General features: G+C 39.5%; 1 protein-coding gene across 2 annotated transcripts in view; it reads right to left on the reverse strand.

Annotated features, from left to right (window-relative positions):
• Nucleotides 1–20662: 20662 nt before the first annotated feature.
• Nucleotides 20663–27505, reverse strand: part of CDH2 (cadherin 2) — a 114423-nt gene continuing 107580 nt past the window's right edge. For both annotated transcript variants that reach the window (XM_066330291.1, XM_066330298.1), the window contains exon 16: nucleotides 20663–22100. In XM_066330291.1, coding sequence (XP_066186388.1) covers nucleotides 21894–22100 — 207 coding nt within the window. In that variant the 3' untranslated portion in view covers nucleotides 20663–21893. The remainder of the gene's footprint in view (nucleotides 22101–27505) is intronic.

Raw genomic sequence — 27505 nt, forward strand, 5'->3', positions numbered from 1 at the left:
TGCTGTAGATTAAACAAGAGAAAATGTTAGGCAATTAAGCGCTAATGATTCAAGCTGGGTGCTTATGTTTTGTATTACTTGCCTAATAATGTTAGCATTTAAATGGTCAGCTTTGAAGTTAACAAACAGCCCATTAAGATGCAACCAGGGAGTTGTGGGCTCTTTGGGTGCTATTGTTTCAGTCTGGCTAGCTGCAGACTCAACAAAACAGCAGCGATGGGATTTACTTAGTGAAGACTATTCTTGCAATTTGAAGGGCTAGAAGTTGTTGCGCTTTTTTTTTTTTTTTTTTTTTTTTTTTTTTTTTTTTTTTTTTTTTCTTTTAGTGAAAGCTTGTATTATTGAGAACACAGCATGTGGGAAAAGCCTAAATCTACTCATTTTCTTCTGAGTCCTGGGATTTCTATTGTCCCTGCTGACAGCTTAAATACAAATCAGTTGGTTCCCAAGCTCTGTACAGTGATCATCCTGTTTCAACCATCAGAATTCTACCAGATTGCTGACTCTGAGCTGGTGTTTCAGGATGCTTGCAGGGGTTAATATAAAAATGTACTCCTGGCAGTAAAAGTTAAAGGAGGTTCAGTGATGAAAATTGCATCACATAATGAGAGATCCTCAAAGCAGCGGCTACTTAAAGGACAGAAATAAGATATAATTGTCAATGGAACAGAATATTATCCAGGATAATGGGCTCCTGCAGATGGAAGAACAGCAAGGCAAAACCAAAGCATTTGTGGAAAATAAATGGCATGGTGCAGCTCAGGTTCGTTCTTCTTCAAAGTGCACAACATTGATCCTGTAGCAATGGTCTCTTATTCCAAATCATTGATGTCGACTTAATTATTTTATGTAATAGAGGTTGATGTGGGAGTTACTTACTGTGCCTCTGTAGACCTATTGCAGTAGGAGTGCCTCTGAAGAGAAAAGCACTGTGGATTTCAGTGCCTGGATTTCATCAAGCGTTTTGTTATCCCTACTGTGACTGCAATTCCCAGTACTTTCCATGTGGTGTTAACCAAGGAGAGCTAGTTTTCTGCTGTCAAAAGGCAAGTGCTGTGACAGTTTGATGTTTCCTGGTGGCAACAGTAAATATTGACGTTTTAGTCAACAACAATTGATGCAACACATTAAATGTAATGGGGCTTTTTCACTGAATTTAAAGTGAATAATTTCAGGCCCTGTTTGGTGCATTAGAAGGAACAGAACTGTTCCCAAACTGGCTTTGTTTTCTGATGTATTCAACATGATGTATAAATGCCAGAACAACCTCCTAGTAAAACTGTATTACTTCTTGGTTTTGATCTTTTGTGGCCTGCTAAAGGGCTTATTAAAAATGTCACAAAATATGTACTGCTAGCTCTCACATCTTAATTGAAGAAATAGGTGGTCTGGATGTTTAACAGAGACTTCTGTGTGTCAGAAATATGAAATAGTGAACTAGTTCTTAGAGAGATAAACCAGGTGCACTAAAAATGTGTTTCAGTTATTAGCTTTCTATCTCCAAGGTGATTATGTAATTTCTGTAATTTATCATAGGGTTGTTGTGGGTTTTTTTCTGAGAAATGTTAAATAGAACATAGCTATTTATTTTGGTCTACTGTTCCATCCTGGGTTAACTTAGGGAGACTAACCTTTAAAGGATAATTCTACATGTTGCCACCCACACATGACATGACCACAAAATGATGGTCATTTTAATGCTGTGTGGGCTGTGTGTAACTGTATAGAAGAGCAGGAATTGGCCCTCTGTGTTTTGTGCAGAAACCGAATGCAAAATCTTACCAGGTTGTAAAAAACCAAAAACACACAGACAAAAAAACCCCTCCAGAATCCCATAATGATATAGGTAAAGGGAGATCAATACTATGATTAAAGTACTAGGATCCCACTGGGTTTCTTGCGAGTATCTACAGCCATTATAGTGAATGCTTGATGATTTTTTTAACTAGCACAGTTTTAATTGGGTAGGTGACTGAGGGAGTCGTGTAAAGCTTGCCTTTCCTTCTGAAGACTTTTTTTTTTTTTTTTTCACTATGGCATTAACAGCATATGGTCAACTCCATGGCCTTGTGCAAGGACAGTCAACAAAGCATCCACCTCTGTCAAAGCTTTACAGAAGATCATAGTGGAGATTATACCATCTGCATCTTGAATTTAGCCTAAATTGCTCCTAGAGAGACTGATGACGATTTTTTAGGGCAATATATTTACTTTTTGCCATATATGACGTTTTTGTCTGTTTGTAACACTTGAGAATATGTGTGCATTCACTCTGAACAACTTGGCAGGCCTCTTATATTTACTTCAATTTTTCTGGCACTATAAATGGCCACTGTATGGATGTCACCGGTAATGTAGATTACAGCAGTTTTTCCATGCTCTTTTTATTATGTGTTGCGGCATTTTCGAATGGCAGTCACAATCTGGGGTCTGTCTCTGAGTTCTAAGAAAGGCCAGCCATAAACTAGCTGTGTCTGTCTGCCTGCTAAAACCATGGGGAAGGTGAGAACTACTGCACTGGCTTCTCTAACACTTTCTCATAACCATGTCTCACTCCCAAGTTCTCTATCCCAAAGATACAAATTCTTTGTTCTTCAGCATCTTAATAGGGGCACTGAAAAAGCTTCTTGAGGAGCTACAGACCACCAGAGTATATATATTTTTCTTAGCATTCTTTCCAGAGACACAATTTTCAATGCACTCCACTGCTGACACATTTATCCACTGAATGACTAGTGTACTCTACACCTCCTCTTCTTCAAGTCTTTTCTCCAGTGCCAGAATATCAGACTGTAGGATTTACACAGCTGCTGGGAAGAAGTGATAAAACAACATTCCAAAGAGCAGCTTTCAGGTGGGAAGGTATAAGCAGCCTGTGAGAGTGTGGCTGCATGTCATGCACAAGTTTCTCTTGCTAAATTTGCAGTTGAACACACTCATAGATGTGCCTCCTTGATGTTGGTGTCATACTGTAGAGAATTTACAACGCTTTTCAGAAAAGAGGATTGTTTTCCTATGAGTGAAAGTTCTGCCTTGAGCATGTCCCAGCCTTTCTCCAAGCTTAGTCCTTGATTTCTGCCTTTACATGGTTAGGGCCTTATTTAGGGCCTTACAATATCTGAAGGTGCTTCAGATCTCCCTGTCAGCTGAAAAACTCTCTGTGCCATGATTTCTCTGTGCTGCACTTGTTTGGCCACCTGAGTTTGCCACTCTCCATCACAAGGGACAACAGCCCTGATTCCTTCCATGTGGAATTTCAGCAGTACTCATGAGAGGGTGGATCCTGCACTGTAAGGCTGAAGCCTACTGTCTTCAAGGCAAGAAAGTCAGTCTGGAGTGGTATGGTTCTGCATCAGTTCCAGGACTGACCTGTTCAATATTCAGACCTTGAAGACTGCCCTGCACTGCTGATGGCAGATACAGAGACATTGCCTCCAGCACAGTGAGCATTTGACACAAAAACATAACCAAACCATTCTCTATGACAAATGCTGTCTGTCCACTCTCAACAGGTATAGATAAAAACTAAATACAGACATCTCTTAATTCTCTTTATGCTATGCAAGGAGATACGAAACAATTCATATCCAGTCAGAACTTGACAAAAATGTTGCCACCAAACCTCCACTAGTCATGAATTTAAAATAAAAAATGCAGTTATTAAAATATGAATTTCTATGTTTTCTGTTTTACTCACGGCAGAAAAATGATTCTAAAATTCTTCTGAGGTTTTAGAGCTTACCTGATCTTAACAGAAAACTAGGTGTGCTTCAGTTTTAGTTGAAACCCAAAGAGATGTCAACAAAGACTGTTCATCCATAAAATACACTTTCAAAAATGTAAATTAAGTGCTCCAAAATGTTACTTTCTAAGGTAAAGTTATTTTATATCAGCCTAGCTGTATTCTGGACGCAGTGGAATGGTTGGCATTGGTGTCAGTGGAAATGGCTTAGTAGGTCTAACAGTTGCAGCATTGTGTATAACAGGTTAAAATGAGCTCAGAAGGCAGAAAATTGGAATTTAACATGCCATTCTCACCCTTTCCTTCTTCAGATGACTAACTCTGCATTGCTTTCTACCTGGATGTCATTCAGTGCTTTCACTTTTTTATCCAGGTCTCTCCTGGTTCCACCACCTTTCTTTGCTTACCTCTACCATTAATAGAATTGCAGTATCTTTCGTGTAAAATGCCTGTCTCCCAAGATCCCAGTCATTTGGAATCACCAGTGGCTGGAATTGAGTAATTAAATTTAAAAAAAAAGAATCCTCATGAACAGTTAATTTATCAGCTTAGTAAGATGGAGGTAAAACGGGAGAGGCAGTGGGACCACAGAAAACCCCGGGGCCTTTGGAATACCTGTGGTACTGATGTTACAGGCACCTGCAGTGGAGGAGAGCCCCCCACGGCTGAGTGTGATATCTGAGTGGGAAACCAGCTGTGCTTGTGACATTAGAGACCCTCTACAACTGAGCAAACATATCAAAGGGCTGCATCAGATTGTGAAAAGCAGAACTACTTGAAGCAATTCACTTGGCTGCTGCCACTCTGCTTTGATTGATACGAACAAGTCTTATCTTCAAAAATATATACAGCCAAAGTGAGTATTTCTAGAATCACTTCAGATTGCATCTCAGAAAGGAAGAAAATTTTGCCTCCTCCCTGCCCCTCCTCCTCCTCTTATGTTTCCTCCACACTGGAAAACTCTTATGCATGGCTAAAACATATGCCAAATGTGGGAGGGAAAAAAAGCTACCTTCCAAATCTTCATGTCTTTGACAGCAAAGCAGCTGTATATATCCCTGTTATTTAAAAGCATGAATTAGGGATGAAGACCTACTACTCCAAAATCTCTTACTTTCTGACAGATCATTTTTGTTTGTGGTGGCTATGGTTGTCAGCAGCAGTTTGTCAGGCTTGGAACAGTATCTGGTATTGAAAGGAAGGACCTTTTTTCTTTTGAAGGGGAAATCCAGGAGGAAAATGACTGTCCATGCACAGCTGTGCATGTATTTTCAGTTTGGCTCATCTAATATTGCAACAACCGTCCTTGTTCAACAGTACAGATCTTGCACACTACAAGGCAGAGTTGCACACTCAAGGATGGAATCCCTATCTTCAGCAATCTCAGCATGAAGACTCAAGTCTTGGTCCAGATATAGCAGCACTTCTAGGGGACAACCCTTGCACTATCAAAAAATTTCCTCCCACGAGGTACATTGAATGTGATTGTGGCTATACAGAAAGTAAATTCAGTCCTCTATTTTCTTAATAGGTATTAAATTAATTTCTAAGAATGCCAAAAAAAATTTGGTTTTAAAAGCTGCTCCTAACAAAGAAAAAAATTCTAAATCTTGGCAGCTGACTACAAAAGCTTCAGGGAGAACCAAACAAGAGAAAAATAGCCACAGGAAGACAGAAAAATGCAGCAGATTTTGATGCAAAAAAGAAGTCCCTTGAAAGGACAGCTGTATTTAAAAGTAAAGAGGAAAAATGTAGGCAATGAAATAAAAAGAACTGACTCTAGCATAAAGACAATTCACACAGGTTGGCCAATCTTATTCAATTGCTGTGTTGGTGGTCTTTCAATAAAGGTCAGACAAAATTGTACCAAAATCCACAGGAGGATTATTAAAATGCTTATTTAAGACAGTGGGTTGCCTGTGGGAGACAGTGCTAGTTTCATTATATTTCTAACAGTGTTTAATTAGCTTATTATTGCATTTGGAATTACTTTCTTAGAGAATTTTGTCTTTTTGTACTGTTCAATACTCTCTTCCATCCACGTTTCTTGCCAGAGCTGCAACAGAAACATAATTTTTTGAGTTTAAATTCTGTATCTTAATCTTTGCATCTTATCAAAGCTCTCAGGCCTCACCAATAAGTTCCTATGCAAATAATCAATCAAAATATTACCATCTGCACCATTTGTCAATGCTCATCTTCTGCCCCTGATATTGGAGCAACGTGTCATGCACTCCATGCACTTCAGAACCTTGTCATTCCAAGATTGATGATGAAATCAGGGCTGTTTACCCTTTGGGAAGCTTAGTTATCAAGCACAAGGTGACAAAAATATTTATCTAGGATGGTCTGCTGACCTTCTGTTCTCACAGAAGCTGGCTAATTGGAAAACATGTGCAGTAATTCAGTCTGTAGGGCTGCACAAGCAACTGAAATTTGTGCAGCTTCTGAATGTAACCTACACGGAACACAAAACCCTGTTAGAGCAGGAACTGCATTGTTGGATGTTCTCCTTTTTTCTGTGACACACAACAATGCTTTAAGTCAGGGACACAAAGCTTGCGAACAGTTTCCCAGTGGCTAAAAATGCTCAGTATCTCTTTGCTAAAATACCTCATCTACTTACCCAGTATGGGGAGAAGCTGAAACCTTCCAAAAGACAGTCCTGTATGTGACTGCAGTACATCCATGAAACTTTTTCCCCCAATCTTGCAGCTTGCACCTGTCCAAGGCTTTGCAGCTGGACCATTTAAAGCCTCCGGATACAATTCTGTAGCCTTCTGGTACCTAAAGGGGCTACAAGAGACCTAGAGAGGGACATGCTACATAGGCAGATAGTTGCAGGGCAAAGGGGAATGGCTTTACATTGAAAGAGGACAGGTTTAGAAACAAATACTTTACTGTGAGGTTGGTGAGATACTGGAACAAGTTACCCAAAGAAGCTGTAGATGTCCCATCCCTGGAACTGTTCAAAGCCAGGTTGGATGGGGATCTGAGCAGCCTGGTCTAGTGGAAGTTGTGTCTGCCCATGACAGAGGGGTTGAAAACAGATGTTCCTTAAGGTGTCTTCCACCTCCAGCCATTCTATGATTCTATGACTCCATGATTCTATGAATACATGAGCATAATGGTCCTGTGAAAATCTTAGGTTGGAAAGATTGCACTCATTAGACTAAGCAGCTTAAAACACATTTTTGAGACACAAAAGGGATCTGTGATTGGCCCACACAGGTCTCCTTCAGAAAGTTCTTCTCATATTTTTTGGGCAGCCTTCAGGTCTCAGCCAGCACCTGTCCCATCAGCCAGCTCAGTGCTGCAGGCACCAAGGGGCTGGAAGACACTATTGAGCTGTTGTCACTGCCCATCTGACATGATAAAAACCAGAGGGAAGAAGCACTCCATGAGAAACATGAAGTTAGCTGATGCTTTGCTGATAACCACCCTCCTACCCATTATAGTGCCCAATACCAGAGTGTGCACAGGATCTGAGCTTGTTGGATGCAACACGTTGTTTCAGACAGCTCATCCTTTTCACTTGGCAGTAATGTTGCTGCCCTCTACAAGTTGCTGCGCTCTAAAGAACAGGCTGAACTATTCCTAAAAGTGGCAAAGCTAAACTTACCTTGAGGAAATACTCTGGTACTAAGGAGAAGAGATTTTTTAGGAGTACTGGTGTGGAAAGTGAACCCTGGTATGTGGAGAAGAAATCAGATACAACTACAATTTCTAATGGAGCTACAAAGCCTAAGTACCCTGATGTCCTGGAAAAGTTAGATGTTTACTTCAAGCTAATATTTTGTAAGATCTAATGGCAACTTTCAAGACAAAAGTTCTCAGGATGTGATCAGTCCAGTCTCCACTATCATTACTGTGAGTTTAAGCTGAATTTTACACAGGGCCTGAAATGGGAGCACTGTTGGGTCCTTGTACTGCTCACTAGGATATAAATATATAAGGAACCCAGCAACATACAGACCTACTTTAGGATTGAAACTGCTCTGAAAATTGTCCTTTAAGGCAAAATTGATTTTGTAATATGTGAGTTCTGTAGGGAACATTTTCCACTTTTTTTTTTACAGAGTGTGCAAGTTGGTCTCCATCTTTCACAAAATAGTATTTGATATGATCTATTATTAGCTGAAAAAGATAATCTGTTCAGTGAAACATGCTCATTTTCTGGTCCTAAACTGTCTCTGCTCCCTAGAAGCAACAATCCCACAGTAATTCAGAACACAGGCTCTGCTAATGTTATGCTTGATGCACATATTTATCAATCTGATAATTATGCTTAAAATAAGGCAGGGAAAAAAAAAAAAAAAAAAAGGCTGACTGAGATAGAAATCTGATCAAATGCTAGAGGCAGACACAGTCCAGGTCTGCTAGCACAGAGTTTTAAAAGAAAACAGAAAGATAAAATGCAATTTCACATTTTATTCAGTGCTGTTTATTCAGCTCTTTTTCCCTGAGAATCATTATCAATATTTTGAAGTTATTTATGCTTCCATTTCTGATGGAACTTGGGCTTGGTCAGCAAATCTTTTCCAGAATACAGTATTCTTTATTTTTTGTATTTGCTCACAGATGTTTTAGGATGAGATATTGATTATCCTGCAAACGGACAAGAAAGCAGTTGCTTTTGAACCAGAGGGTTGTTTTCCTCATTACAGGTCTAAACCATTTGCTGTTTTTTTTTAAGCCTATTCAGTCTCCTGGTTATGTTTCATCAGCTTCCCTTCAGGGTTGTTTTTTTCTTGGCCTCTCCTCTCTCAAATCCTTAAAGCTGCAAAATTCCTGGGATATTTCACTATTCTATTAATGCTGCACAGAGCTGAGAGAACAAAGGGATAAGTGCGTGTGTGGTTTTTTTCTATGTATGTTTGAAAGAGTTAATGATGCTGTGATACTGCCATTCAAATATTATTGGTGATATGTTTTTGGGGTGGGCTGACCACCAGGTGCCTACCCAGCTGCACTTTTGCCGTCCCTCCTAAACAGATGGGTGAAAAATAAGACCGGGTCACAAAACAGACAGGGAGATCACTCACCAATGATTGTCACAGGAAAAACAGATTCCACCTGGGGAAAATGAATTTAATTTATTGCCAATTAGAGTAGGATGGTGAGAAAAACAGACCAAACTAGAACACTTTCCCCCATCCCTCCTTCTTGCTAGGTTTAATTTTACTCCCTTACTCCCGACTCTTTTATTGGAAGAAGTAGGAAGGGAGGAATGGGGTATGGGAGCTGTAAGTCCAAAACATTTCACACTTGCTGCTCCTTCCTTTGCTCATTTGCCTTGCTCCATCATGGGGTGTCTCTCATGATGTACAGGTCTTCAAGAGCAGCTCCAGCATGGGTGCCCCATGGGTAACAGCTCCTTCCAGACAACATGCTCCTGGAAAGGGCTCCTTTCTACTCACTCCAGCTTCCTTCCTTGTCCTGGGCTGCAGGAGGACAACCTGCTCCATTACATCCTTCTCCAGTGGCTGCAGGAGAACCGCTGCTCCAGCATCTGGAGCGCCTCTACCCCCTCCTTCCTCCCTCACCTTGGTGTCTGCAGGGCTGCTTTTTTTGCACATTTTTTGAACTCCCCTTTCTCACACAGCTGCTGCACCGAGTTCTTTCACTCTTTGTAAATATGTTATCACAGAGATGCCACCAGCATTGCTGAGGGGCTCAAGCTTGAGCAGCAGCAAATCCTTTTTGGAGCCAGCTGGAAATGTCTCTGGCCCACATGGGGGCAACTCCTGGTTTCTTCTCAGAGATATCTCTCCTGCTGCCCTCCCTGCTACCAAAATCATGCAGCATAAACCAAATACATTTTTTTTAAGACTTCAAAAGAGTATTTGGCTTGGAATACTGGTGGTCATCAAGAACATCTTCGAAAATCTTAGAAATCTGATTTTTTTTTGTCACTTATATAATACTGTGAGCAGAATCTTAAGAGAAAAGTAGAAAGTTAAGAACAAAAGCTAATACAAGTATCCTGTTTTCTTGTTAAAACAAGAAGGATTGTCCTTCTGAATAGGTAATTCACAGCCCTACCAGTTTCCTAAAGATCTATTTGTACTAGGTACAGATAAAGCTGGAAGTTCATGAGTTTGAAAAGCAAAGGAAACACAGGGGACAGGGAAGTGAGGGCTGAAATATCAGAAGAACATATACATAAAAGTAAATGGAGGCATTTTGTGCATCTTTAATCTCACAAGAAGATCTGTGTGATCACAGAGTAAATATGAGGCAGCACTAGTTTTCTGAAGTTTCTGAACTAGGAAATTCATTGTAACCATTCCCTTATTTGAATTTTATAGCCAAACCCTTTTGTTTCCCAGCTGCTGCAAACTTTTGTAATAGGCACTCCTATTTTTAAGTAAAAATGTGTGAATGAAAAAAAATCTTAGCACCTTCAGGTTTTGAGTGGGTGGTGAGGCAAAAATTGCTTTTAGCAGAAAAAAAGAGTTTGAACTAGGAAGAGATTTAACATCCAGAGGATGCTGTTATAATAACCCACAAGTGTTGTAACACAATATCACACACCATCTAATATCATCATCATTCCCTAACATGGATGGTCGTGGGCTCAACATTTGCCTCACGGCAATAAACATGAATATCAAAGTCTGTGAAGTTACATTTGTGTAAAAACTGTGTCGTTAGAGGTTGTCATTTGGAAAAATGATGAATGGAATCACAATATTCTTTAAAAGTGTTCTTGAAGGAAACTTGAGGCACAGCATCTCCTGTAATCAGTGGTTCCTAAAATGACTCCCTTAGTGAATGACTGACAAAAGCACACAAGGGGAAAAAAGTCGATTTTTGTGTCTTCTTACCTCTTCTGTGATCTAGACTAACAGTTTTCTATTGCAATACCCTACCCCATGCCTCTGGTCAGTGAGAATGAAGCCCATCCCAACTCACACATGGGAATAAAGCAGCTCAGCAGGGTGCAGCAGGGAGGGCTGCTTCCTCTCCTGCAAGGGCTCTCTGAGAGGCAGCCCCCTGCCTTGCTGTGCACCTCACTGTGTGCAGTTTACACCTCTTCCCTTTCGTTGTCTCTGTTTATGCTGGGACTCTAATTGATCCCGACTATTTCACACCTCCTTTTCCTTCCTGAAAAGTGGCTGAATAGCTTCCAGGCTCTGGTAGGACCCCATCAAGCTGACACTCATACATCAAGTCCTTTGACAGGCCACTTTATAAATACAAATGTTGGAAGAATTTGGAGAATTTGACAAGCAACAAATGTTTGGCTTGGTTAAAATGTTAAGCTGACCAAACCAAACTGAAAGCATTCACACCTGTTTTCCTCTTGTTTTCTGAAGTATGTTCTAGGCTGAGCTGTCAGTGTAAGACAAAGACCAACCGGCGAACATAACACAGACTGCAGTAGGAATTATTTTGATCTTTCAAGGAAGGAACATTCCAAGATAAAGAAGAGCAAGCAGGTGAAAATTCTGCTTTGCCTGAAGTGTTTTGAAGGTCTGAAAAGCACTTTGTGCCCATGAGAGTCTGGAGGGAAATCAGCTTGGGAGTGGTGACTCCAAGGGTACACATAATTTTGGGGCTATGCATGGTTACTATGTTGCTCCTTCTACATCCTGCATCACTAAAACCTCTCAGTGAGAGCCACTAATTAAGTGATACATATAACTGATCTCTGTAAACACAAAGCAAGTGAAAAAAATTCTTAGTGTAAATTAGCTTAGCCTGAGTGGTTTCAGCAGTTATGCAAAACTGAAGCAAGGGATCAGAGAATCTGCTCCAATATAAAAAATATTAAGTAGCATTGATATATTAATAAATTAGTAAATATGAAATACATGTGCGAGTATGTGTGTATGTTCACATCCATAATAAATACCAGCATTGTTTTAATATTTTTAAATTCAACCTCAAAATAGATAAAGTTGATAATATTTTGAGGATATCAGGTTTTAATTAAAAAAAAAAAAAAGGAGCAATTCTTGCAGTGTATGAAGCTCTACCTCAGTAAAACTCTTTCCTATTTAAGCCAAGTAGTCTATGTGGGAGCTCTTCAGAGCAGAACTGGAACAGGTCTCAGGTTGGGTGACACTGACATGGTTCTCTGACAAGATCAGCCACTCAAAAGCAGTGACATTAAAGAGAATGTGTCATTTTCTGACACAACTGAATACAGGACTTTGCCTACCAAAAACCAGAAAAAAAGCACTCTACCTGGAACTTTTCTCATTTCTCTCAGAACTCTAATAAAAACCCCCATGATTCCTTCCTGCTACCAAATTATTTTTGGCTTTTAAACCCTTACTTTTTGCTTTAGCTTCTGATGATTAACTCTCCCTGTAAACTGCTTTGTAATACTCTGCATGGAGGACAGTATATAAAAATAAATTGCATTGAGTTTGATCCAAACCTCATTTGACACAAAATTACACCCAGGTTCTGGGCTGCTTTTTTTCCTACCTCCACATTTTTAAGTCTGGCTGGCAAGCCAAATCAGTTCTATTTGCTATCATAAAGGCTAAATAAAAGGGCAAACAACTCAATGCTTTTTCAATAAAATTCATGTTGTTATTTCAAAACGTAGTTCTCCTTTGTCAGTCCCCACTCCCATACACTCGTTCACACACACCCCCTCTTGGGTTGCTCATGTCTTTGCATATTACAGCCTGCAGAAATTACAGAATAAAGCTCTACCTCTTTTGGTAAACCTGATCACTGAAGAAAGAGTGAATCTGTTGGAAAATTAGCCTTTATTTACAACACTGACAACAGTGAAAAGATGCAGCTTTGTGCTATTGTGCTGAGGTTATTACCTTCCTAGTAGCAAATCTCAGGACATCCAATTAAAGTTAACTTGCAGTTTGCAACAAGCAGCCTGTAAACTTTGTTGGAAAGGAACTGTCATATTGTCATTCAAAGTACTTTATATTAAACAGCACAAGACAGCAACAAAACATCTAATTATCTGATTACACTGCAAGAATAGTTTCTTATATGCACTGAATTTTGCATACCATCAATGAATACAGACTGTGTGCGTCAGTGACTCACATAAACACAACAAAAAACCAAAAATAAGATAGGACAATGTGTCTCTGCTACTATAGTTCCTAAACTGCAAGACAGTTTTGCTAGTATTTCAAATTAACAGCGGGTATTCTGGGGACATCCAGCTCGGGAACAGAAGTTTGTTCTGTTCTGGTTTTGGCCCTGCACAAGGCACATGGTGGCCAGAGACTGGACAGTCTGAGTGGCCACCAGGAGAGGTGTGCGCCAGCTGTTTGGCAAAGGTGGTGCTCCATGGCATCAAAAGATTTTTCTAAGAGACGATGAAGTAAAAAAAATGCAGTCTTTGTCTTATTATTTCATATATGCCTGCCCTTGACACTGTACAAGAAGCCCTTTGGAGGGTGGTTGGGACTAATAAAAATGCTCCTGTGGTGTGAAGGAGGGTGGGGATTTGCAGCTACTTCATGAAGAAGTTCTTGTGCACTTGCTCTTACCATGGAAAAATCCCAGAAAAAACATTCAGGAGCCCTGGATGTTTTCAGACACAGACAGTTAGAAAAAATTAATAAATTTCAGTTTTATGCCCAGGTTAACCCCCCAGCTGCTCATTTCTCTGAGCAATTCTACAGGTGACAAAAGCAGAAGACAATCAGCAAGGATGCTGCACTGTTTCCCATAGCTGTTCTGCTGGTTAGTCCCACCATGGCTGGGTTGCCAGCTGGTTGCGCAGATAATGTATCTGGTACTGCATGTGCAAAACTAAACGTGGGTAATGCACTCTCACTTCTTTGACTACAGTTTGGGGCAAGACAGAGGGGAGAAAAGGGTTTCTTTTTATATCTTAGGAGAATAACAAATTCAATGGAGGCAGTTCTTCACTGCTTTACTGTGAGTATCTTCACATCAGCCATAACACAGTCCAACTTCTTCACAGTTCCAACTCTTTACACCATTAAACACAAATCATGGCCTCTAGAGACCTCCTTTTACAGAGGGGAGAAGCAATTTAGCCTCCATAACATATCAGTCTCCAGCTTGTCCTGAAAAGGCTGTCAATTGTGCTGAATTATGTATAAAATCAATGTGAGGTGCTGTCTGCCAAAGATGGGTTGACATTAGCAATTTTATTTTCACTGAGGGGGGTCACAAGTCCCAAATCTTCAAGATCACAGAATAAGTGCTCATTCCATCCCAACTTCTCTAGTTCTAAAATTATATCCATTTTGACTTTTTTAAATGAAAAAAAGTCACAGTAAGATGCTGCAACTATGAAAAACCTCTTCAGTTGTCTACAATCAGCAAATTTATATAGTGTTGTTGATGGGGTGCTATTATAATCTGCCCTTTCTACCTACTTTCATTATAATCCCTTTTGAGTGGACATTTACTAATGTTTTCTTTTTGCCAGGGATCCCACAATATTCAATTGACAAATTGAATATTGTTATATTCAATTAACAAAAACTTACACTTAAGACTGACTAAGGATTTTTAAGTAGTGGAGAAAATCTCCCCTGCAATAAAATGCACAAATATGCAGAAGCAAAACACATTAATGTGAGCTGAAAGGACAAATAACCTTGTGATGATCTTCAGAGAAGCCTGGTATTTTATTTGAGACTGAATATGAATCCTATTCTCGCAAAATTGCCATCACTGTGCAGGTGGCCAACAGACCTACAATAAATACTTACACAGCATCTAGCTCATGAGCCAGCATTTTACTTTATGTTTTTTCCTACTCTACTTATGAGTGGAAGAGTATTAAAATCTAATTTCACGGCATCATCTTCTCCCTCTCCTCTAGAATGGCAGCTGATCTGATATTCCTGTGGCAGCCACTAAAATCTGAGTGTCTAGTGGTCTTTGAGACCATCAGCCAACTAAATTGCCATCAAAATTCTCTTCCAAATACTCAGTTCTGAAATAGATTTCTGTAAAAGCTCATTTCAACAGGGTCACCTGTCATCACAACACAGTCCAGAGTTCAGCAAATGCGGTACCTCAGTGAACAGAGTGAGTTGTTAAAAAATATGAAGTGATTAAAGGACATTTTTCAAAAGGAAATCAACCGATAATTGATAACAACTTGGAATTGTTATGTCAGTCCCTATTTTCTGAAAGAAATGTATTTGTGTATATATTACTGTGATTCAAGGTTGTTTATCCTCAAATGCTATCATAGATGGCTGCAGGAATAATACAGACATAAACGTTTCCCTGAGCTGAATGCCAGGGGGACATCCCCCCTGGGAGCCTCTTGGTTGACTCAGGAGCTTTGGCTCTGAGCCACTTTGGAAGGGCTTTGCTCTGCCACTCTCAGTTACATTCTGCAGTGCACTTCTCCAGTACATATGGTGACACCACTGCATTTCAGAGGGGAAACATTTTTTCATGAGAACTTGACCTGATGGACTGCTGTTCAGCAAAAAGAATTGCTTTCCAGTCTCTGAAGGACAACCCTGAAGGCTACTGCTCAAAAGGTCTCCTTGTGGTCATCAACCCACATGAAAACCTTATTGCCATTAAAGTCTTGCTTTCAAATAGCTGAAGGCTCAGGGGAAATGTCCAGAAAACAATTTATTTTGTGAAAAAATGCAAAGGATTTGTGACTTGTTTCCTTCACGATAAAATCTAGAGATTTCCACAAAATTTTCATGGAAAAACTCATTTGTTTCAAAATAATGGCATTCATTCAGCATATTAAACACCAAGGTATAACTCCTGAGCATGGGCTGGGGATTTTTTTACATCCCAAAGAGTAGTTCAGGTGCTAAAGTCTTTTCTTAGGTATAGCAAGTACTTAATTAGTCATACCAAGAAGGAACAACAGGAAACACCAAAGTAATAACTCTAACTTAGAGCTTGGACTTAGACATTCTGCAGTCAGATAATTTGGTCTCTAGTCAGTGTGAATTTCTGCCACATAAAAAAAAAATGGGAAGATCAAAAAACTTGGCAATAGCCTGGAATTCTTTGTCATGAAACATGACAGCAGAGCAGGTCTTTGAACTTGCCTCTCCCATTCCACGAGGAGTTTTCAAGCGTTGGGTCGACTATTTTTGGTAGTTTTTCTTGTTTACTTTCATTTTGCCCAAATGAGGAAAAATCAGTTCTCAGAAAGATTGGGCTCTGAATATTGCTTCCTGACTAGGTCAGGCTAAAAGATAAATTTTTGTTTATTTCACAGTTTATCTTGAAATAACCTCACTGAGCAAACTGCTCTTCAGAACATACCAGTAATGATCCTACATTTTTAGTGTAATTTCCTCTAATCATCCTAGCACATTGCTTGTTTTTATAACTGCTTCACACAATGCCACCAGTAATGAATGTTCTAGAATTGGAACATAATTTTGATTATCTGGCCATTACTTTTGATTTATGGAACACAGAGACAGCTGGGTTTTTATAAGCTCACTCTGCAGTACTGCAGATAACAAATGTAATGTAATAATCAAACTTCTGTAATTTGGAACCCAGAACGGGTGGGCCCATGGATCTGTCTGTCTGTATATACCCATACCGTATCAACACATTTTATCTTCAGAAGAAGGAGTATAAAAGTAATTTGCACACTGCTACTATTTATTATTCATACCCAGAGCAAAATATGCTTCTTTCAGAATCAGTATTTAACCTCTCTGGGAGGGAGTGAACCACCTGAAGGTGGTTTCATGAAATTACATAAATGTGTACCACCATGAGGTTTAAAAATGCATTAGTACTTGAAAAAAAAAAAAAAAAGCCTCTCAAAATGAATATATTTTAAGTAATAGTCATAAATAAAATCCATTGTGAACAATGAAAAACCTAACTTTTTTCTGGAGTGCAACACAGGAAAATAGGAACTCCACAAGAATGTTCTCTATTAGGAGGAAAAAACAGCCAATTTAAAGAAGAGGCTGTTCACTGTTTTTTTACAACATTGATTAAAAGTCTGAAAACAAGAGCAAAAGAGATTCTTAGAAAAACTGAAAATGGCTAAGTAGAAACAGAAACAAAAGTGGAAACATTTTCTCAGCCTTGCCAAGAGAACTAAGAAAGTAGGATTTGCTTATGGAAGGCAAAAGTGTTTAAAAAACTATGTATTAGATGGGAAATGCAGCAAGCAACAAGAATAATTCATAAACCAGAGTGTATTCTCTTTGTTAATGAAAGACAAATGGTCCTAGGTACTTTCAGAATAGTATTTCAGAATATTTCAGAATATTCCCACATAGGTGGGGAGAGAAGAATAAAGATGGGAGCAAATAGAAAATAATGACCATCCTGTTGAGGCAGTAAATGATTGTAAAAGTGGCAAGGCATGCAGGAGATGAGATGTGTGGGTGCATCCCAGGGGTCCTACATGGGCAGCTTGTTTGTGCGCAGAGAAAAACGGCAAGAGATCTGCAATTATGCATAAATCCTTTGAGGCAACACTCAGAGAAATGCATCCTCTGCATCCAGAGCAACAAGAGAGCAGCTCAGAGAGCTGCATGTCCACCACCTCACCCTGACTGATCTTTCCAAAAAGCTCTCTGGGCGGCATTGCAATGTCATATTGTCACCACAGGATACGTCTGCCCGTGACAGAAAAGTCAAGAGAGCACATAAATGAGAAATCTGATTATAAGTACCTACTGTATCACTGGCAATTGCTGCATTTTTAGATGTTCTAGAAACCCACAGAGGTTTAGGGGGTAAAATACTGTTCAGGACACTGAACTTTGAAAAGGAAGACAAGCCTTCCCAGCTACTGCTATATGGAGATCATGCCCTCCAGCCTGCAGCAAAACAACCAAACCAAACCAAGACTTAAGACCGTGATTCTTTGTGGCTTCTAAACTGAAGGTTACATAAAATCTGGTGTGAAATTCAGCACTGTTTAACTACCTAGGTAAACTGAGGAGGAGAACTGGGAAAGTGCAGTGCTGGAATGTAACCCAGCAGGGCAGGAAGCAGCATTGACACTGAGAACTCAAGAGAAGGGACACCTCCAAGTTCTCCATTACACCCCAGAAGATGTTTTACCAGTACAGAGCTGCAGGTTGGCTGCAGAGTGTCTGGGATGCTCTTACCCTATCTCTGTGATGGAAGGCACCTTGGGTCCCTGTGGGGAACACTTAACCTTTTCTCCTTAGCCTTTCTTCCCCGCTTCTATTTCCCAGCTGGGCTTTGTTGCTAAAGGGAAAGATTTTTGTTATTCCTGTGACATATATTAAGTAAAGGGAAATTATCCTATGCTTTAAAGAAATTCCTAGGAAAGATTGTGGTCGAGAGCGAGACTAAACATTAAAGTTTATTTAAGCAAATGTAAAACAAATAAAAAACTAAGGACACCACACAAATCTAGATGATCCCTAGCTGAAAACTGTGTATAAAATATACCACTGTGGATTAGGCATTTAAGCATTCAACTGTCTTTTCTGATTTTATTTGACTAAAAAATATTGACTGAGGTAAAAGCAGAAACTATGCTTTCACACTCCTGAACTTTCCACACTCCAGAAAGGTAAATCTGCCAAAATCATGCTACCACTGCTAGCAGGAAGTTTTCTTAGGAAGGTGGGAGTAGTTGTGTAAAGGAAGAATACACGAGACATCTCTAAGAACTACAGAAAGGCTTAAGAGACCTTTCGGGGATGGCAGAGTACACGTAACTGTTTCTGGGTAAGGAGTCTAATCCAAAGAAGTACTGCATACCAAGAAAGAGAACTCCCAAGAAGCCGCCTTCATGTGGCTTTTAGTCACTTTGGCATCAAAAGAACCGCCTGGGAGTTCAACTACCTGGAGGGAGCATGGTGAGTACATTTTAGACTGTTACAGGATGAGTAGCAGCATGTGTTCATCAATATTTGGCAGTCCCAGAGAAAATGCAGTAAGGTAGATGCATCCACACAAAGGCCATCAGTATCCACTTCAAATGTTTAGTTCCTGAAACCACTCTTCCTCACCTTTATAAGCCTTGAAGCTGAGAAGGATATAGGCTATGAAAGACTATCATTGAAAGAAAATAAAACAGAGGAAAGGCTGAAAGGTCCAAGTTACTAAAGCCTAATTTCTTGCCAGTTAACCTCCCTTGAATACAGCGTCTACAAAGCAGAGATCATATATGCAGCTACCATTTACAAATTAGGCTGCCAGAATTTCTAATTTTCAAAAATACCATAGGCCCCAATGTTCATTCAGCCATCTTCCTCTCAATGCAGCCCTCTGATGGGCATTGAAGCAGACATCATGGGTACAACACCTGGTTGTACATTTCTAGAATAAGAATGAATCTGTAACTTAATGAAATATGATCAAACATCTTTTTTCTTCTTCTATAAGCATTTGAGATGCATAATATCATTTGCCTTTTGTTCTGTTCAGCAGACCTAATGCTGATCTATCACAAGGCCTGAGAACAGTTGCTACAATTTCAAAGGAGCTGTAGAGCTGGCTGTTTGTCTGATCAAGATCAAGCTCCTACTGCTGTGCAGAACAGTCAAGTGCCTATAAAAAATTACCTCTGTCCACTTTGAAGAAATTGTGCTAAGCCCAAACTGGAAATCTTTCACAGATCTCTCCCCTAGTGTGTCTTTTAACATTCAATGTCAATGAATAAAGTTCATTTAGCATTTCCAGTTTGTTGGTTCCAAGTAACAATAATAGATTATGCTAAAATACATTTTTGCATAATTTCTTGTGCTAAAAGCTGTCTTCCGCTTATTTAACATGCACTGACAGTTGGAATCCTGCCCTTTATTTATGTTTTCCTTACTTTACTACGCATGGTCAGATTTTATCTCCATGTCCTCATCTATGGCCTTTGTCCCTTTTACTACAAATTGAATTTGGAAATAGCTTAACACTGCTTGTTGGCAACTTTGACATGTTACTCAAAAATCAAGGCTGTATTACTGCATTAAGTTAGAGTTGCAGATGCGTTATATTAATTATAGCCAGGTGTGCAGAGATTGAAATAGTACATCCCAATCTGAGAGGATTGCTGCCTTTCATCAGGAGCAAGAAAAAAGGAAGCAGACATGGAAAGCTCAGTGAAGATATCCCCCATGCAGCGTTAAGGCTCCCCCTTCAATTCAGATTGTGGGATTTACCTCCCAAAGTCAAGTTATGTAAATTCTGGGGTGAGTGCACAGTGAAGAGCTCTCCCGAAGATTGACTCGCTGCCCACACAGCTGCCCCAGCACAGAGGGTGGCTATGCCAGACCCAGAGGCTGGTTCCACTCCCTGTGCACTGGAGGCAGAACTGTGGGGTTTCTGCTCAGTTTGAGCTTCACACCGTTTACAATTAGGTCCTTAATGCCTGTAAATGGAGGCATTAAACCTGAGCAGACTGCTGCAGGAGGACAAAGACAGAACTGCTGTACATAGTGTGTTTGTTTTGTTTGCAAGCAAATCATGGTTACAGCTCAGAAACATGTTTACTAATGACAAATCTCCTAATGGGGCTTTCTGATAGAGCTCCACGACCCTAAGCACCTCCTTGAAGGACATGATGTGCACCCAGGTTAGCAGGGGCCTGTCTGCACTCCAGCACAAGAAAGTCCAGGCGGCAGAGGACTGCCACAATCTGCAATTTATTTATGCAACAAGCAGCATAATCACACATTCATTAAACTGTCAGTCTAGAGATGAGCCAAAAATGATGCAAGTTCTTATTTAGATAATGCACATTAAACCAAAGAGCTAGCCATCAGTGAAAATTGTGAATTCCCAGAAACCCCAGCACAAGAACACTTTGTTTTTACCTGAGAACTTGCCTTCCAAATTTGTGCTGGGCTTTCTTCTAAATGCAGCTTGCTTTCAGTCTGGCAGTAGGAAACGCCAAAGCAGCACACACAGCTTCTCACAGAACTCAAAACACATTTTGCATACTTTTTATTCACTGTAGTCAGGGCTCCTCAGGTGGAAGAAAAAAATGCCAAACCAAGCACCAGATCCAAAATTAGCATTTTATTCAGAACGTTGGGGTCAGAGGTGTATCATTCATATTCTGGTACACAATACAGAGGCAAAGCTGTTCTCAGAAGTCTCTCCAGTTTGAAAGCTCCTTCCCCCCCTCCCCTCCCCACCCCGAAAACATACTGTATATTTTCTCGTGCCACCAGTAATCAGGCCAACTCCCCTCCCCCCCCTCCCTTTTTTGGTACAAATTATGTAAAACTTTTTGTGCTAAGAACTTTTCTCCCTCCCCAAACCAAAAAAATAATAAAAATAAAAATAAAAAAAATATTGAGTACTCTAACTACAGTTCAACAATTGAATCAATGTCACTTGTTTGCAACCTGTTTTGTAAATACTTTATCCATAAACGAAAGATATAAACATGCAAAAACCTGAATCCATAGTCCAAATAATACATACACGTGTTCTGAAGTTTCTGCACTTCTCCACAGACTATGCCAATAAAACATTATGTACACATACCATTTTTTACAGTGAAGTGGGAAAAAATACTAGAAATTAAAAAACAAAAACAAAAACAAAAAAAACCGAAACCAAAAAGTGTACATGTATTAAGACCAAAATGTGTCTAACATTCTAGCATAAGGAAAAAAAAAATCAATTCTGCTACAAACTGGTGATATGAAAACTCCCTTTATTTGCAACCAGCTGCATAAGTTTTAGAATTTTAGTGAAAAAAGTCCCCTAACATCTAAAACTAGAAGTAATGTACATTGTTCCACCTCATGGTCCTCTCTCCCAGATAATAAAATTGTTCCATGAGGATTTTTTGTTTATTTTTAATCTCCTTATTTTAATAAAAGCAATGCGATGTAACAAAAGCATTGTGAAGTATATTGTGTTTCACCTTACTCCTCCCCACCCCAACATATTTTGTCTCTTTAATGCATCATTTCATAAATCAGTACCATTAAAGCCTTAAACATAAAACTAATTCCGATCTGAAAAAGGTACAAAAAGGCACATAAAATCCCAGTGCTTCTGTACTGTAAAATTCAAGTGTAACTGAGCTCAATATTTTTTTCCAAACAGCATTGGATCACTGATATTCCACGGAGCCCAAATTGGTTTGCAGCCTAAGCCAAAGCCTTCAGCAAGCACTTGTGCTAGTAGACTACAAAGTTAAAGCCTAGCTTCTGTATGCTTTTGGGGAATATCAGTTGAAATGTTTGTACTTGTCCAAAACCAAAGTTCACTTTGAAGTTCAGTCATCACCTCCACCGTACATATCGGCAAGTTTCTTGAAACGTGGGCCCCAGTCATTTAGGTAGTCATAGTCTTGCTCACCACCACTACTTGAGGAGTTAAGAGAGCTCAAGGATCCAGCAGTGGAGCCGCTTCCCTCATAGTCAAAGACTAGGAGGGAGTCATAGGGTGGGGCTGTGGGGTCGTTGTCGGCTGCTTTAAGTCCCTGCAAGGAGAGGGAGAAAGGAAGGTAAAGTTCCGTGTCTGAGAGTGAGACAAAAGCATATCCGGAGTATCTGCAGTGCAGTTACCTATCGAGCACCACCTGAGAAAACAAACTTCTTCCTCTCCTGCCATTCAGTGCAAAACAGGATTTACATTTTTGTAACTCCTTTTAGAATGGCCAGGTTTCCAGCATTGCAGCACGGCACATTTTGAACGTAGTTGCAATTACAGCCCTAACAAAACTTTTAAGAGAGACTCATGGCACTGGGACTGAAGCTAGTAAAGAAAGTTTCAAAGATATACAGCTCACAACCTGTGCCATGGGCAATGTGGGAATGGTTAGACAGATGAGGAAGAAGAAATAAGGATGTTTGCAAAGATCCACTTCAACAGCCATCTCACATGGTCAGTAGCATATCCACTGACTTTCCTGGCCTGCAGTCCATCTGCATGTGCCAAAATCCATATTTAGTTAGTCCTGTAAACTCGTGTACCTCTGAAGGCTGCTGTGAGAAAAATATATGGTATGTTGTCTTAAGCCTTTTATGTTTTGCCACATCCACCCATGAGATCCACCTGCTCTTCAGAAAAAACACACAGTGACATCAAAGCTGAATACAAGATGATGACCATTTTTGTTTCCTCATTTCCAAGTACTGAAGTTATCAACACACGAATAGTGGGCCATCAGCATTTTCAGATTTCTGGTCTGTAGAGTTGAATAGCCCAAATTAAAACCAACACGAATTGGAGGAAATGCTCGGAAACTGAAGAGGAAAAGGCAGGAAAGAATCACAGTTTTTCCAGAGAAAAGCCTCTTCATTCCCTGTTTTGTTACATAAGTCCATACCTAAACACTTATATGAGCAACTAACTTTAGAATATGAGACAATTTCTCTGTGCTTATGTGGGGAAGTTTTACAAGCTGAAAAGCCTGTAAAAATTATAAAAGCCTGAAGCCAAAAAGCCCTCTTATGATTTTTATTTTTTTAACCTCACAGTTTCTTCCATGGGATTAACAACACTTTTTCAAGATCTTCCATTTGGAATAGGATCTACTCTGGCAGCCACTAACAGGGGATAAACGTATCTTCTAGAAGTCTGTAAGGCTGTGCTAAGATTTTAAATTGCTCACTTTTAATTTTTATCAGTGATATTTGTGCTGGTTTTACTTTTAATTTTTAATGTTTATTTATTTAAAGAATAGCATTATTATACTCCCACGTATTTAAAGGAATGAGTGTCCCTCCTTCAAATTATTTAATATATTCTGGTTTTAGAAAAGTACATTTCACTCTCAATTGTGTTTTGTCCAAATATGACATAATGGAACCAGAAGCTGATTTTTCTTCTACAAATATGTATTATGGAGTACATACATATTAAAGCCATTTATTAAAACATTTGGCATTGATAAGGTAGAAATGAATCCTGATTCTTTATTACCTATTTAAATAATTCAGAAGTGTGCAAAAATGTACCTAAAATATTTTCCAAATCAGTGGTGGAAAATCCCAGCATATTTATCAAGCTAATGACCTCTAATCAAGAACAAATTTTGGCCTTGAAATTATCATTTCATGTGGTACAACAACATCAAGCAGGTTATTAATAGCCTGCATTAAAAGTGCAATTTTGAATTGTGAGATAAGAGTAATTGGTGATGCTTGTTATCTCTCTCTGGCATTTTCCAACCTGATGGCCATAGTAAGCACAAAAGATGTGAGATTCTGAAAAGGCAATGGCAAGTGTTGGAAGACATCCCCTTATCCAGCTTCCAAGGGGGAAGTTCTAAGGCTTTTTCTTATTTTCTGCTGCCGAAGCACAAAGGCAACTTCACTTCTTAGGCAGTAACTGGCTTTATGGTATTTATATCTTTCCTAAGCCTGCTTGGGGTGAGAGACACCCATGTGTTTGGAACACAGGTGACAGGGAAGGAGAATAAATACCAGCTGAGGTGAAGGAGTGTTGAGGTATGAATGCCAGGTATCCATGTGTGAAAGTCATTTAAAAAGTTGGTCTGGAGACAAAATGTTATTTCCCTGCAGTTCTGCCTACTAATAGCCAGCCAACCATGGGATACCAATTTATTTTAAAAAATCACTGAACAAAACATTTTCCTACATCACTGCAAAAATTCTGATACCTATCAGTCATCCATGACAAGGCAGAAGGCAGTCTCTTTCCATCTGTTTTTCTGAAGGGGAAGTGGTAATTTTTTTTTCAATTTGCTGCTGCTATCATGATAGCATTTCAGAAAAGGAAACTGGTTTTGAGTTACTGACTTACAAGATAGGATCTCACTAACAAATTCACTTTCTCAAAGGTTGTGCTGGCGGTGTAATCCATTTCATTCAGAGAACGTAGCTACGGGTCATGTTTTGGAGGTATTGATTCAACTGTGCAGCACAAGTTACACTGACATTTTCACCTATCTTCTGGCTCACAGTGTAATGACTGAACTTAGTGTCTAACTCTTCAAATGACAAGATTTTGCTATATTTGTGTTACATACTAAAATGAGAGACAAGGAATTACTACAATGTTTTTTTCTCTTTCCCTCTGCCAAGCCAATTCTTTGAGCACACCCAGTGTACTGCTGCGTGTTGCTGTTGGGTTCTACAGCACGTCTGACAGCCCTGGCAGTGCCATCAGCTTATGAAGCTCCCTCTGGTTTCAGCATTGCCATTTTTTTCTGTTTATTATGCTGTCCCTTTCAGTGGGTGGAGGCAGTATGGATACACAGCCCTGCATCTGCACAGCTGAGAAGACAACAAATGGCTGCCAGGAGTGACTTCTGCTGATTTTGCTGCCAAGGCATTTGTTGTCAGTCACTTCTGAAGAGAGATCTCAGTTTTTACCAGATGCGCTCAAGAACCTCAGAGCAGCAGAGTTGTTACAGTTACTTGGTTTACAGTTTCCTGATCTGAACACTCAAAGTTTTTATTAGAGTGAGAAGCTCATTCACCGACAGAATTTCCAAGGCACATCCTCAGGAGCAGGGGAACCTGCTGGGACAGTGAATTGTCACACTTCTTTGCACGACCAGTGCACAACAAGCAGTCACAGATGAGCCACAGAAAAAGAGGACAGATTGAGACCTTGGACAGACTCATTTTTTTCCTTTTCCTCTTTTATATATGCAGTAGAGCTTTCACGAAGGAGGCAATAAGGGGCAGAAGTGGAGAAACTACAGTGCCTTGGCTGAGGAACAACAGTAAATTTATGTTAATACAGGCAGCATTCTTCATTTCTCTCAAATTAAAGGAAAGCAACCCTCTCAAATCTTGAACTAACATGGCACATTATAAAATCTAATGCTTCTATTTTCATTAATCTTACTATTTAATCAGATTCAGCAGACTTTTGATGAGAAGGAAGGGAAGAACAGAGACCTTCAGGGAAATAAAAAAAAAATTGGTTTATATCTGGAACCATGTTTTGAGAAAACAGAAACCATCGAGGGACTCCATTCTGCACGGAGGAGCACTGTATCAATAACCATTTACTAAGAATGAATTGAGGGTCCTCCATGCCACCATGGGATGAGACCTTTAGTTTGCAATTTAAATTTATTTTACCTCAGGCTATGTCCTCTATTGATTATAAATGTATTCTTAGCCACAAACTCTCCACCACAATGTAACTTGCTTGAGATTTCTAGGGACAATATGGGTGGGCCTTGAAAACAGGATTAACAAAACTACTTCAAACAGATCTAATTTATACTGTCCTGCAAATCCTGAGTATTCTAAGTGTTAATTATGCTCCACAATTTGCAGGTTAGGCTTTAGAAGACTCAAAATGGAAAACAAAGTCTACAGAGGATTTTTAATAACACATGACTTATTTCACTGACTTGTTTGTACACTGGACTGGAAGAAAAGGTTTTTCCCTTCCCCTCTTAAATTACAGATTCATCTATCCATTGAAACAGACAAAACAAGAAAATCCCTGAGGTCATTTAGCTTATGCCTGCAAAACCTACTTTGACTATCAGACACCTCTGGAACCTTCCTATTTTAGACAGTTCATAGCTCTGTACATGTTATCTCAACTCCGTGTTATAAAAATCAATGACTTTTTACCATAATTCTAACTTGTTTTTCAACTGAGAAGTTACCAGAATGCTAAAAAATACTCTTACTTATGTATGTCTCACTGAGTCAAGTAGGTTTAATACAAGGGATGACAGATAGAAAATAATGTATTTTCTAAGAAACAGAGTACTGCTAAAAGACAAAAAGCCCTAAATGACCCACTAGGTCTTTTTTTGCTTTTTGTTTCTATGACTCTGTAATGAAAAGAAGATAAAGACACCCCATGCTTGCTTGGCAATGGGAGCTAAACCCTCCAGTGTCTGAAATCAATGACCTATAGTTATTTTTTGTCAAAAACTGAAGTAATTCAGAAGCTAATCTGAACAATGCTGTCTGTGCGTCTGAGGCACTGGTGAGCATTCAACAGATTAAATGAATTCCCACATGTGGACCAGCATCCTGAAACATCATACTGACCCACATCTCCTGGAAAAGGGTGAAGTCCCCCAAAAGATTGGCCCGATCTCCAAAAGTGTTGCAACTTTTCAAACCAAGGGGCTAACACAGACTTTGCTACCAAAGTGCTGAAAACTCAAAAGCAGCCTCTCCCTGCTCAGCTAGGGACTGGGATAGTTTTGTGGGTGGTTTGGGTTAGAGATGCCCAAGGGAAGAATTATGTCTAATAATATTGAATTTGGATGTAGAGAGATATGAACTTTGCTCTTTCTTATCTTGCTATGTTGTTTCCACAGCTCAGCTTATCTTCTGTAGGAACTGCCTTAAGAAACGTCTGGTACAGGTTTCACTCAAGATATCTTTTCAATTTACCTCAAGTAAAACTGAGAGAAACTTACCAAGTTTCTTGGGTTTAATCGTACCAGGACTGCAGGTGCAATTTTCTGGAGAGTCTGAAAACCTGTACAGCCTGAACATTTATACTCTAAAAACTGATAATTTTGAAATTTAACTCTAACAATGAACACTACAATGAAAGACAGACTCATTTTCCCCCCAACCCAGTCGAAAATTTATAATCACGTCTGCCATGGGAAATTTTTGCATAAAACACAAATTAAGATTACACTATTTTAAAGAAATAAAATGCCCATTTTGCTCAGACTTCTGGGAAAACAGACAGAGCATGGACAATCTCTGTGTGGCTGCTAGAGAGAGGGTTAGGTGGAATACCCCACAGTAAAATGATACATTTTTGTGAAATCTTAAGGAAAAACAAAACTTACGAAGAAGAAAAGCTAAATATATAATGCTTAAAACATAAAAACTACCTCACATAGTTCCTTTCAATCAGAGGATATAATTAATTCTGAGCTAACTTGCAGACAAGAAAATTGCCACGTTTTCTTTA

The sequence above is a fragment of the Sylvia atricapilla genome, chromosome 1 (genome assembly GCF_009819655.1).
Source record: "Sylvia atricapilla isolate bSylAtr1 chromosome 1, bSylAtr1.pri, whole genome shotgun sequence".
NCBI classification, from domain to species: Eukaryota; Metazoa; Chordata; class Aves; order Passeriformes; family Sylviidae; genus Sylvia; species Sylvia atricapilla.